Below are 14683 nucleotides of genomic sequence, written 5' to 3'. Positions count from 1 at the left end.
TTGGTTCAGGAAGTGTCCAATCATTATCATTACTCAATATATCATTCAATAGCAATTCAGCTTGCTCAATAGTTCTTTCCCTGAAAACACAACCAGCACAACTATCCAGGTGGTCTCTGGAAGCATCGGTTAGTCCATTATAAAAGATATCAAGTATTTCATTTTTCTTGAGAGGATGATCTGGCAAAGCATTAAGTAATTGGAGGAGCCTCCCCCAAGCTTGTGAGAGACTCTCGTCTTCAATTTGCACAAAGTTAAAAAATTTCCCTTAGGGCAGCTTGTTTCTTATGAGCGGGGAAATATTTTTCAGAGAAGTAGTAAATCATATCATGGGGACTACGCACACAACCAGGAGCAATAGAATTAAACCATAACTTAGCATCACCCTTTAACGAGAAAGGAAACAATTTGAGATTATATTAATAGCGAATTTTTTCCTCATGAGCAGATAGGGTGGCTATATCATTCAATTTAGTAAGATGTGCCACAACAGTTTCAGATTCATAACCATAGAAAGGATCGGATTCAACCAAAGTAATTAACTCAGGATCGACAGGGAATTCATAGTCCTTATCAGTAACAAAGATAGGTGAAGTAGCAAACATAGGGTCATATTGCATTCTAGCATTCAAAGACTTTTCTTTCAGCTTAGTTAACAATTTCTTAAGATCGTCTCTATCATTACAAGCAAGAAAGTCTCTAGCAGTTTCTTCATCCATAATATAAACCTCAGGTACAATAGGCAATTCATATCTAGGGGGAGAATCATAATCTTCAGTTTCAATAATATCATCGGTTTCAGTAATTTCATTCTCTCTAACCCTAGCAAGTTGTTCATCAAGAAATTCACCAAGTGTCACAGTATTATCAAGCAGAGAAGTAGTTTCATCATAAGCATCCTGCAAAACAGAAGTGGCGTCATCAATAACATGCGACATATCAGAATCAATAGCTAGTGTAGGTGTCGCAAGTTTACTCAAAACAGAAGGAGAATCAAGTGTAGAGCTAGATGGCGGTTCCTTACCTCCCCTCGTAGTTGAGGGAAAAATCTTGGTTCTTTGATCTTTCAAATTCCTCATAACGATCAACAAATATAAATCCCAAGTGACTCAGAGAATAGAGCTATGCTCCCCGGCAATGGTGCCAGAAAAAGGTCTTGATAACCCACAAGTATAGGGGATCGCAACAGTTTTCGAGGGTAGAGTATTCAACCCAAATTTAGTGATTCGACACAAGGGGAGCCAAAGAATATTCTCAAGTGTTAGCAGTTGAGTTGTCAATTCAACCACACCTGAAATACTTAATATCTGTAGCAAAGTATTCAGTAGCAAAGTAGTATGGAAGTAACTGTAATGGTGGCAAAAGTAACAGTAGCAGTTTTGTAGTGATCGTAACAGTGGCAATGGAAAAGTAACTTAGCAAAGATCAATATGAAACGAGATCGTAGGCAATGGATCAATGATGGATAATTATGTTAGATGGCATTCATCATGCAAAAGTTATAACATACGGTGACACAGAACTAGCTCCAATTCATCAATATAATGTAGGCATGTATTCCAAATATAGTCATACGTGCTTATGAAAAAGAACTTGCATTACATCTTTTGTCCTACCCTCCCGTGGCAGCGAGGTCCTATTGGAAACTAAGGGATATTAAGGCCTTCTTTTAATAGAGAACCGGACCAAAGCATTATCACATAGTGAATACATGAACTCCTCAAATTATGGTCATCTCCGGGAAGTGTCCCGACTATTGCCACTCCGGGGTTGCCCGATCATAACACGTAGTAGGTGACTATAACTTGCAAGATAAGATCAAGAACACAAATATATTCATGAAAACATAATAGGTTCAGATCTGAAATCATGGCACTCGGGCCCTAGTGACAAGCATTAGGCATAGCAAAGTCATAGCAACATCAATCTTAGAACATAGTGGACAGTAGGGATCAAACCCTAACAAAACTTACTCGATTACATGGTAAATCTCATCCAACCCATCAACGTCCAGCAAGCCTACGATGGGATTACTCACGCACGGGGTGAGCATCATGAAATCGGTGATGGAGGATGGTTGATGATGACGATGGCGACAATTTCCCCTCTTCGGAGCCCAAAACGGACTACAGATCTGCCCTCCCAAGGAAGAACAGGAGGTGGCGGCGGCTCCGTATAGTAAAACGGGATGAATCCTTCTCTCTGATGTTTTTCTCCCCGAACGTGAATATATGGAGTTGGAGTTGAGGTCGGTGGAGGTCTGTGGGACCCACAAGACCAGAGGGCGCGCCCTCCACCCTTGTGGACAGGTGTGGGTCCCCTCTGGTTGATTCTTTCGCCAATATTTTTTATTTATTCCAAAAATAATCTTCATGAAGTTTCAGGTCATTCCGAGAACTTTTATTTCTGCACAAAAATAACACCATGGCAATTTTGTTGAAAACAGCATCAGTCCGGGTTAGTTCCATTCAAATCATGCAAATTAGAATCCAAAACAAGGGCAAAAGAGTTTGGAAAAGTAGATACGATGGAGACTATGACGGTGGCATGCGTGGCACGAAGTCTACCTCAACTAGAACATGTATTGTACCCAGCTCCGCCCAGCATAATCGTCAATAGTATCCATCCCATACTATCCCTAAGAATAGGTTAGCTAGAATCATATCAATGGGGATTCCATACTCCCTGAGAACGCCTTACTCCTCTGTTGTTTTGTCAGTCACTCTAGTAACAGGTCTTTATTTACTTTTATGTTATTTACTTCAAAATTCACTCCACTACCCAATTACAATCTATATCCGCCCTCACTTTGCTTTAAGTCTACAATTATCTGCAAGCACACAAACACATAATTCACTATAAGAGGCAAAAGTCTGATTCATGTGCTCCTTGTGGGATCGATACTCTTACTTCAAAAAGGCTACAACCAAACCTTATGCACTTGCAGGCCATCAAGCTTTTTCTGATGCGTTGCCGGGGAGTTGAGCGCTTTTGGGCTTTGTCTTGAGTTTTGGATTATTTTTGTTCTAACAGTTTTTGCAGATTGCAAGCAACCATGGTCCTTCAAGAAAAAATTTGTCAGGTAGGTGCGGAATTAGTAGAAGGACCAGTTCGAGGAGAGAACTTCATATCTGTTGGTCCTGACCTATCTAGTAAAGTATTTGAGATAAACCCTTAGTTAATTGATATGGTGAAAGAGAATACATTCTGATGTGATGCAACTGAATGTCCTTATAAACATATTGAAAGCTTTAACACTGTGTGTGGAACTTTTTAGTTGTAGGATTTAACTAATGAGGAGATAAAAGCCAAATATTCCCATATTCACTTGAAAGAGGAGCTGTTGAGTGGCTATCACATCAGCCCGTAAGTACCTTGAGTAATTGGCCAAGATTATTATCTGCATTCTATGCTTGTTATTACCCTCAAGAAAAGTTATATAGAATAAGAAGGTAGATCAACAACTTTGGACAACGGTCATGTGAGAAACTACTAGGTGCTTATATAAGGTATTGAGGTATACTCTCTCCATGCCCTGGACAACATTATCTTGATTGCTTAATTGTGAACTTCTTTTACGGCGGACTTGACTCTCAAAGTAAATAGGTATTAGATCTTGCTTCCAATGGCTCTTTTATGGGAACCAGGATCTCAAAGGCCTGGAATTTTCTTGATAGAATTCGTCATAATGCTGAGAGTTGGTACTTGCATTCAAAGGAAAAGACTAAGGTTGATCCTATTTATGATAGTATTAAGTCTTTCCTTAGAATAAAGGAGATGAAAGACCTTCATCATGAGCTAAATATTGGAACTGACCCCATATTGCATATCTTTAAAGATTTTTCTGAGTTTCTGCATTTACAAGACAAAAAGTTCGTAAAGCATACCAGGGATCTAAGGCTATTTGCATGGTAGAAGCAATTACAAAGAATACTACTCCACCTCAGTACCAAAAATAAGCTTACCGTAAACAGAACGGTAAAAATCTAGAAGGGTCACTTTTAGCTAAGGGTAAAAAGAGCATTAAGAGGGAACAATGTGGGATGACACCTTATGTTGATATTGTGAAAGAACTTGCTACACCCATATCAGTGATGAATAAAGAAGTTTATCTAGACCGAGACACCACTTCCTATCTCAAAGGGAGTAGCGAAGGTAAGGATACAGGTAAACAAATTTTATCATGTTCCTTCGGATGCAAGCCTTATTTTGGGTTGTGTGACCCTGGTTCCCCAGTCAATATTATTCCTTACACTCTTTATGCAAAAAAGAAATACGAAGAAATTTCTCCATGTCTTATTGAGCCAACTGATTGTGCTATTAAGCTTGGAGATAAGACTGATAGAAAACCATGTGGTATCCTGGGGTACCACGATGAAGTCTTCACGAAGAGAGCAACACTCGTGAGCGTTGTCGTCGTCCGCTACAAAGTGCGGAGCTTTTAGTCGGTAGCTCCCCTATGCCACCACAAGGTCTCTAGGACAAAGTGTGGCGAGTTCAGAGCTCCAAATTCGTAGGCGCCGTCACTGCCAGTGACAGAAAGCGCGCCCAAGCCACCGACACTCCAGCTCCTGCTGCCCACACGGCTAAGACAGAAAGCGCCACCATGGTGCCTGCTGGAGAGCCAACCATGTGGACCACACTGTGGCCACCGCCTCGGCATCCAAGTCAGACAAACCACCAACCGTCCACATTACAATGTACCCACCACGGTAGGAAGAGTAAAAACGTGCATTCTTTCATTCCTAGCCCAACATCAGCCACAAATTTGGGCCCCTACAAAACCACCATCGCTGTCAACCACCACTGCAGGTACGCAACAAAGGTCACCAACGCACGCCGACCACAGCCCGCACACCCTTGTCGGAGTCCTGATTACACTTTGATCCGGCTTATACGCCTTGTTGAAACTGACTTGAGGATTTTCTGCCCAAGTTAAAAGGTTACCAAAGAGAACATGCTATGGTGCGCAGTTCAAACATAGGTATCCTGCCTTAATGGCTTGATATATGTCACTTGGGGGCTTCCTGCTCATTGAGCATAGCTATGACTACCCTATGGATTCGGCTTGTACGCTTGGATTGAATTATCATTTGGGGGCTTCCTGTTTAATGAACAGAGCTTTGTTTACCCTTATAATTGGCTTGGACGCCAGGTGTATTCACCAAAAATCCGGGTTATCCTGCCTTTGTATGCTTGCCACTCCGACCAGGTAATCCTGGAATGACTCGTCGTACTCTTGACAGTCAATCTTATAAAGACCTTGAACTTGTCAAAGTTAAAACGATGATTGGTCATGTGAGGCCCGGCTTACAGGTTTGAATTAAGGGTTAACTCAGTGGTTGTGCGACCCTTGAATAGCACTTGATATTGAGGCTTGGCAGCCTATGAAAGCCTTGTTTTTTATGATTTGTATTTTTTTATGAACATCGTTTTGGTTCATGTCCTTGTACCATATTGACATATGGTTTAAAATTGATTCAGGCCAGGTAGCCTTAATCTTTATGACTCATATTTGAGTATATCCGAGGTTTTGATAACCTGGCCTGGCTTTGGACGATAAGTCGCCAGTGTGCTTTGATTGTGCACTTAGAGCGCTCCGCTCTAAGTCTTTGGGTTGTTACCCTTGCTGCATCTAGCGTTATAAGCCGTCAGTATGAACTGATTTCACAGGCCATGTAGCCTTGATTATATGACTCATCATTCATCATCTTTGGGTTTGATAACCCGCCCTGATAGCAGACTTTAAGTCGCCAGTATATTTTTCCTTGAGCAATAAAAATGATGATATTTCATGACTTCGGGTTGATACTGGCTCTAGATTATAATTATTAAGGCATCATCATGGTATTAATTTACAGGTATGTCTTTCAATAATGGTATGAATATGTTGGGTTTGATAACCCACCCTGGCTTTGGACATTAAGTCGCTAGTATATTTTGGATTGCGTCATTGGAATCATGCGCTTATCAATCATTGGATTGTTATCCTCACTGGATGTGGCGATGTAAGCCGACAATTTGAGCCAATTTTCCAGGTATGTTTTAAATTTTTTGATGAATATGCGAGGTTTGATAACCCGCCATGGCTTTAAGACGCGAGTATGTTTAGGCTTGAATAGCCTTAATTCTGGTCTTTTCCATATATAATTGCATAAGACTACATTATGTTTGGGTTGTTACCCGCCCTGACTTTTGACGTTAAGTCGCCAGGGCATATGTTGTTTAAACTTTGTGCGGGATTTGCAGAGCTACGACTTACATAAATGATTAAGTTCAAGCCCATCATCAAAGATTGAAATTGTTGTTTCAAAAGGGTTATCAATTATTGATTTTCACAAAGGCTATAAGCCACCGGGTTACAAAAATTCTGGATTACAATGGATGCGCATTAAGTCACCATCGGCCAAGAGCCACTGAGTATTTAAACTCTGGATTTACTCGTCAACAGAGAAGATCTTGTGTTTGTTTTCACGCCAGGTTATATTCTTCCAATTTTTAATAGCTAGATATGGCTGGATTTTTTATTATGGTTATTATAACAAGTATTGAATGATTGAGGTTTTCAAAGTCGCTTCAGCGCAATGGTTATTATTTCTTCATCAACAGATATGATTTATTTTAGAATGGAAGGAATAGTCCCGAGTTGTTGCAGGCACACAACCGGGCACTTGGGGATACATTATTCAAATCATGATTATATCAAATATGGAAGTCCCATGTCCCTACAAGCATGCACCATGACACTTCGGGGCTAATGCAAAGTCATTTTTTGCTCGCCTTATTGAAGACCCGACTCATTACATCGTAATGAGCCGGCCCTTGGGGGCTACTAATTGCTCCTGTCAAAAATTCAAAGTACACAAGCCTTAATCCATTATATTGAAGGGTTCATTGCTCAGTTGGTAGAGCACAAGGCTCTTAACCTTGTGGTCGTGGGTTCAGGCCCTACGATGGAGGCTACATCATATGATGTTATTTTCAATGAAGTATATATAAAGTCCCAGCTTAGTATTGTCTTGCTGAGCCGGCCCTTGGGGGCTACACGTTGCTGTTCAAGTCTACATGATCATATCTACAAAGTCACTGCTCATTATTGCATAATGACATGACCCTTGGGGGCTACACTGGTTGAAATTTTTATGAGCATAAGGCAATTACAAGTCCCAGGTTGCTACAAGCATCACAAGCCGGCACTTGGGGGCTACAAGTGATATGCATATAAGGGAGTTCTACATCTTCAAGCTGGCTGAAAATCAGATGAGTATTTCAAGACCAATATTTTGTTAAGCATTAGGAGCTGAATCAAATGAATTATTCTTCACAATATTTTTTATGAGAAACCAATGTCAGCAAATTGATTATGAGGCTAGCCTATTGACCCAGACTTTCTAGAAGAAGGAAATGACAAGGACTTAAGGATGATCAGGTGCCGGCTTACAAGAACTTTTAACCCGGAGCGCAACCTGTCAAATATGTTCTTGTGTTTATTTTGTAGGATGAGTTTAACATGGATAAATCCAAATTAAACCGGGGGCTAATGTCGGGGATATACCCCGCGGTGTAATCCAGTCGGATGTATGACCCGGCCAGACTGGCGACTCACTGGTGACCTACCCTAACCCGGTGACTGTCTAGTAACCCGCCCAGAGTTGGCGGCTCATTGGTGACCCGGCAGGCGGGTCAGAGGAGAGACAAGACCCGGTGGCCCAGAAGGCGGCTCAGGGAAGGCTGACTCATGTTATGGTGGGCCGACCTAAAATGAAAGGCATAAGGAATATTCTCCTACAAAGGAAGCAAGACTAGGACTCCACTTGATATAGAATAGTCCTAATCCTACTAGGACTCCACATGTAACCCGCCCCTCCAACTTATATAAGGAGGGATAGGGCACCCCAAGAGGGACAAGTTTCACGAGTTGGACAAGTTAGGGTTAGACAGACAAGTCTATAGTTTTCGAGATAGAGCACCCTTGTAATCGTGATCATCATCATCAACATCAATGAAGCAGGATGTAGGCTTTTACCTTCACCGTGAGGGGCCTAACCTGGGTAAAAAAACCTCGCGTCTCTCGTCCCGCTCAATCCCTCTCAAGCTACCACATAGATGTGTTGGCCTCACGACTAAGTCCTCACACTAAGGACATCTGCCGTGACAAATCCACGACATGGACCACACTCCGTGGCCACCGCCTCAGCATCCAAGTCAGACAAACCACCAACCGTGCACATCACAATGTACCCACCATGGTAGGAAGAGTAAAAATGTGCATTCTTTCATTCCTAGCCCAACATCAGCCACAGATTTTGGTCAATGCCTCCGCGGTAAGAGGCGCACACTCCTGCATATCCACCCAGTCCCGGTGGATTGCGAGAGACACCAACATGTGACAACCAGCGGCAGCCTTCAAGCACGGTCCATGACGCCATGTCCATGGTTCTTGCCACCAATCTGTCTGATAGAATAGAAGCACCCACAAGGAGAGAGAACTCATCACCTGTGGGCATCTCTCGGACTGAGACCACCATCGCCTACCCAAAGCAGGAGCTCCGACCCGCCCCGAGCCCCAATCTGGTTTGTCCGAGCACAAGCCCCGGGTCCTGGACATCTCCACCGCGCGGACATCCCATGCCGGTCCGAACCCATGAGAAGAAAGGAGCCACCACCACCCGCACGCCAATCACTGTCGCAAGAGCTGCCGCAACCTCACCCATCATTGGTGCACCCACAACCACCGAAACGCGGCCCCTACCAAACCACCATCGCTATCGAGCACCACTGCAGGTACGCAACAAAGGTCACCAACCCACGCCGACCGTAGCCCGCACACCCTTGTCGGAGTCCAAGACTAGGCCTGACCGGAGGCCGGCAAGCACGCCACCACCAGCGACAAGCCGAGCCCCGTCACCACAACGAGCCGAGCTGTCCATATCCCCGGAAAGGCAGATCCGAGACGCACCCGTCCCATCCCTGCCGATGACACGGTGCGCAACCCTGCAACCCACAACCCACAACCCTTTCATGCCGCCGCCCACAACCCGCGCCACCGCTGCCGGCTGCCGCCGTGGTGCCGCCGCATCCCGTCCACACGCTGCGCTGCCAAGCACCGAACGGACGAAGGAAGGCACCCCTCCGCCGTCGATGCTGGCCAGGCTTTGCCCGTCAACGCACCAAGGTGGCAACAAGGACATGAGGGTGGCCTGGACCGGCGGCTAGGGTTCCGCCGCCCCCCTCCCCTGGCGCTCGTGTGTGTGTGTGTGTGGGGGGGGGGGGCACCAATCAGCATCCACGCTTAAGCACTTCACAAATCCGTCGACATTCGAAGGACGAACGAAAAGAAGAGGGACGATCCTTGTGATCATTGGGACGGATGAGCTTGTAGCAATGCAAGCCCTGAACCGCTGACTGTCATCAAAGATTCAAGATTCAGCAAGTGTGTGGACTAACATTTAGAAAAGAATAACACTACAGTAAGTCAGATGAAAGCAGTTGAAGCACCAAGTCGGAATCTCCTTGCATCATTCAGCCAACAAACTCACTTTCCCAGCACAGAGACCATTCGCACAGGCATAAATAAAATTCTGAAGTATGATAGCAACATACAAAAGTCAGCAGTCAGCGCACACACACACATGTTACTACTGACTTGCAGTAGCAACCGATCAACAACAACACATGATTCAGGTTACCCCGGACAATGCCCAGGGATTAAACTTCCTGGCTGCTGCAGCAGCTCACAGTATCACATGCAGGGCTCAAGACACACCCTAACTTTGCTGAGTGAAATACCATCAGGTCTGTAATTCAGGCTGCTCCACCGCAGTCAGATCAACTCTCAGATGCAGCACAACGTCAATGAAGAGGCTGTCGTCCGCAATGAACGTCGACCATGGAACTCCAAAAAGATCATCGCATCCCTCCAGCAAAGACCCGCTGAATGTGTGCCTACCGCCGTACTTGCTCAAGAATTTTCCTGACGATCTTGTCCTTGCAGCAAACTCAATATCGAAACACGACGAGCCTGAGATAGAATTTCCATATATCCCTAACCAGAGGCCAAAGCTGTACAACCCTGTCTCCTCATCCAGTACCCAGTTTGCCATGAGATAGAATTTCTGACCTGCGAGATTGAACCAGTCCGACAATATAACTCCTGATGGGAAGAATCCGGAGCATTCGGCACGCGTTAGATCCATGTAAACTATAACCTGTGGGTAAGGTCGATCAAACGCAACCGCTTTCACATGTTTGGACCCGTAAGTTCGCTCAACAGATTGCCAATCGAGAGTTGATACATCTGCTGCAAGAGCACCTTCCATCTGGGTTGGGTAAGCTTTGTGGAGGAGGACCTCATTGATGTGCTTGGTTACTTGCTCACGGTCTATATCATCATCAGTGCATGCTAGGATCTCCTGAAGTGCGGCACATGTCATATGACTGAAGTGTACCAGCGGAAGCAAACGGCTGCTCAAGATCTCGCGTCTTTCCTCCGGTTCCAGGTATCGCGCACGGGCCCACTCGAGCAAGAAGTTATATACCGCATCTTCAGATGCTACTTGTATGTCAGTGCTCGAAAAGATCGCCTCGATTCCAGAAAGAGAGATGTTCATCACTTCTTCAAACCTGAAATGGGACAAACCATGCCATGAGTACACTTCATGCACATTACAATGGCCAATGCCTACATTTTTCTACGAAATGAAAAATAAAAATTGCTCCATCAAATGGGGATCACTCACTTGTCTAAAATCTTGTATTTCTCAGCAAGGAATTCCCTGGCTGCACCTACCACACTCTGAACTTCAGCAGCCATTGAAAGGGAGCATGGATGGTCTAGGTATAGCAGTGCAGATTCTGTGGTCATAGGCAGGCTTCTGAGCAGCTGACTGCAGTACCTCATGCAAGAAAGAACCTCAAATTTGTCGGCAGCCATTAAGATGTCGAGCAGAAGAGTGGGCTCAATTGTTGTCAACTTTCCACTGTACATGAAGCTTAAAAGCTCCATAAAGGCTTTTTCCTCTGTTCCAAGTAGAATGAAAACAGAAAAATCATAAGAGAGCAGTTCAACAAATAAGCAAAAAAAGGACACTCTTTTTGTACCCTAAATAATTTTCGAAGTTGACTACTGACTTACAGTATTGACAAACGCTCCATGGGAGATTAACTTTTTTTCTAATCACAGAAAAATTATATGTATACTACTACAGAAAACATATGAGTTGGGAGGAATCCAAGCGATCTCAATCATTCAATACAATCAGATCCAATGGCTGATAATTGCATATGAAAAAATAAACTTAAGAGAGAGTTCCCTGCTTAAGAGTGAGTTAATTAATCCACGATTTGCCCACATCGATGACTAAAAGAGACGACACATATCAGTGGATATTTAGATAGTGCATGGTACATGCAATATATACAGTGTGCATGCTGAATTACCAGTAAATTTAAGTGCAGAGACTATAAAAGATAATCTTTTATTTACCATAAATAATCTTATGACAAAAAATAGTAACACAACCAAAGTAGCAAATAAGAATAAAATATAAGAGGAAGAATGTTACAGTTAAGCTATCACATTACCTGAATCAGCAATCCTGATTCTTGGATGCGTCTGATCAGATTCATTCATGCCATTTGAGAAAAGCTAAGAAACATGAAGCTTATCAGAAACTTGAACCGATCATACAAATGTATTTCACATGGTTATAAAATTACCTTTAGAAAGAAACGACTTCTTGCAGCAAGAATCGCTGAATTGATATGAAGGGTCTTTACTGTTAAAATTGGTGTACTTGCCATGGTTGAGAAACAGTCTATCTGTCCATTATCAGCTGCAAAATACCAAGATCAGTGAAATACAAGACAACTAGGAGAAGTAAAAGGTAAGCAATTAAACCATTGGACATATTTTCTTCTGTGAAAATACTTGAAACACTCTGTTCAATGGTGCAGATTCATTTAATCACTCTTCAGATATGTGGTAAATGGTTAAAATAATATCACAAAAATTGAACGGCAATTTAGCTGCAGCCAGCAATCTAAGCATGCTTGTAGCTCAGTGAGCAAAGAGATCATAGATGTCATCCCAAGGATCCTACTGGAATTTCGTATAAGTTCGTCAGATAAGTATTTGACACAAGCCGAACTTAGGCAATGCCTTTTGTAAAGCTTCACTGCAAACTTGACCAGGAATTGTAACAAGAATATTAGAATTATAACATCAAGTAGTAGAACTGTCAGCTGGGATAGCATCTTTTCAAGTTTTCTGAGTCGCGTGATTCGCACCCATTGTCCTGTGGCTAGTCTCAGTTGCAGTGGATTGATTGTATTCTACTTCTGCAGGAACAGGGGATTGATATGTTTGAACACCACAGCTAAATCCAAATACTAAATATTTGTTGCATCAATCATGATATGTTTGAACACCACAGCTAAATCCAAATACTAAATATTTGTTGCATCAATCATCATCAACCAAGCCCTCCCGTGGATCGCAGGCACAGCGGCGGCAGCGGCCTTTGCCGCCAGCACGCTGGGAACCACTGGGCATGGCATGGGACATCGTTGCGGCTCAGCCAGTCTTCTAGCGGCAGGGGGCTCAGCGCCTCCCGGCGGTGCCTGCACGTCGAGCGCCCACCAGCGCGCCGTCGGCCGGGCGCTGGCGAGGCCACCAAGGTGGCCGCGCTCCAGACCATGTGCGTTCTCCTCCGAACACCCGCCGGTGCCGTTGGAGGAGGAGTCCCCCATGCGCCCGTGGATCCAGGAAATCGCAGGGCAGGTGGAAATTGCTCGCCAACGCCCAACACTGGGGGGGCGCCCGCGCTTCCCAAGGGAGCCCCGCGTCTCGCGGAACGGGTGGGCATCGGGCAGGGCCCAGTCTCTCCGACACCGCCCGCATCGACGACCTTCGCGACGTCCCGGACCGTAAGAGGCGCTTTCGATGGGGGGCACCGGCAGGTGGTGCCCGGTGGATCTTTCCACCAGGAACGACCTCGAGGACTGCCGGGAAGTTGAGGCCCTCGTCAACACTAGCAGCCTGGTTTGGTAAACACTTGGCCAAAGGAATGGGAATTTGCAAACACTAGCCGTCTGTTTGGTAAACACTTGGGCAAAGCAATGGGAGTTTGCACAAGGGTATGTATGAAGAGATTAGGCATGGGAAATAGATTTTTACTTCCATTCCCTTGTTTGGCATATGATGGGAATTGGCGTGGGATAAAACTCTCCTCACGAATTAACAGGGTACCCCCTGGGAGGAAATCGGTGGGAATTGGCTTCCCCAACTCCCAGTCCCCTTCCCACTTAAACTCCCATTCCCTCTAATCAAACAGTGGATTTTTAATCTCCTTACCCCTCAACTCCCATTCCCCATTTTTAATTCCCCTGAACCAAACACGCTGTAGGCGTCGGGCCCACCTGGGAAGACGTCGCGGGGCAGGACCTGACCAGAACGGGCAACTCCAACGTGCGACCACAACATGCCGCGGTGCGAACCTGATCAGAACTGGCGTCATCACCGACGGACGGGCCAGAAGGAGGACAAGGGTGGACGTGGCGCGCGTTCGTATCATGCGCATCAACGGAAACCCGGCCCAAATTCAGGCTAGAAGTGGGTCCCGGGCAAATGGAAAACGGATGGTCGTTTGTTTGTGTCGGCACATTGGGCCCTTTTTATGTCAATTTCGGTCTAAACGGATATGCACAGACAAAATGCGTCGGCGCGTTGGAGTTGCCATTAGGTGGTCTCCATTCACCTTTTCATGACGGATGGATTCAGCGACACAGTTAAAGAGATGGCATTGCACCGCTAAAGGGCAACGCCACCAACTCCTATGAAATACACGGTGCCTAGGCTGGCTAGGCCCGGGCAGGTCGAGAGGAGGGGCATTTGACCCCGATCACACCACATGCGTCAAAGAGTGTATACTATGGCTCCTCTCATGTTAAATAAGGGGCAAGCTGAAGCCCAAGGGGCAGGAAAACCTTGTTATCACACACACACACACCACTTGTCTTCAGAAGTAAGAACTAGCATGTAGGACGTAGAGTGTTACACCTTTTTGGTGACATGAACCTGGATAAATAAAGGCTCAATCTCTCAAGTGTTCTAAAGTGTTTGACCCCCGACTGAATCTCTAAAAAGGGATCCCCACAATCTTTGATCTTGACGATCACCCATCGACATAAGATCTCACGTGCAAAACTTATACTAGCAGTCTGGTGTTTCACTGTTGCCTCAATCACTAATCCCTGACAAATGGATCTGCCATGTAACCGCATATGTGCTAGTGCCAAATTTATCTCTATGCAACAAGTATTTGAACTACTTGAACAAAATTAGTTATCAAGCAGGCTAACAATGACCTTAAGGCCTCATTTGGCAGCATGGGATGGGATCCGGATCCATTCCTTGGAAACTCCCACCCGGTGGTAGACATTCCCTGTTTTTTCTGTCGTACCATTTGGTCGAGAGGTGGAACGGAAAAATTCGTTCGCTTTCTATGAATTCCTTGGGAGGAAAAAACGCCTTTCCACTTGTGGATGGAGTTCCCCGTCTCTTACATGTTGTCTCTGGACAAGTTAGCGCACTCCTGCCCATCACCCTGACGCCGGTCTATGCTAGAGGACAAACTTTTGCCCGTCTTTCCCCCATAGTGAGTGAACCAAATGGTGGTAAGCG

The 14683-nt window shown here is 44.9% G+C and overlaps 1 protein-coding gene across 1 annotated transcript; it reads right to left on the bottom strand.

Moving 5' to 3' along the window:
* Positions 1–9525: 9525 nt before the first annotated feature.
* On the bottom strand, positions 9526–13053 carry LOC125543005 (BTB/POZ domain-containing protein POB1-like). Its single transcript, XM_048706251.1, has 5 exons — positions 12289–13053; positions 11719–11834; positions 11584–11647; positions 10740–11019; positions 9526–10623 (listed from the first exon to the last, which is right to left on the bottom strand). Exons 1-5 carry the CDS (start codon positions 12290–12292, stop codon positions 9792–9794), a joined length of 1296 nt encoding a protein of 431 aa, XP_048562208.1. The 5' UTR covers positions 12293–13053; the 3' UTR covers positions 9526–9791.
* Positions 13054–14683: the final 1630 nt, after the last annotated feature.

This window comes from Triticum urartu, chromosome 3 (genome assembly GCF_003073215.2).
Source record: "Triticum urartu cultivar G1812 chromosome 3, Tu2.1, whole genome shotgun sequence".
Taxonomy (NCBI): Eukaryota; Viridiplantae; Streptophyta; class Magnoliopsida; order Poales; family Poaceae; genus Triticum; species Triticum urartu.
This window is presented reverse-complemented; position numbering and strand designations above follow the sequence as displayed.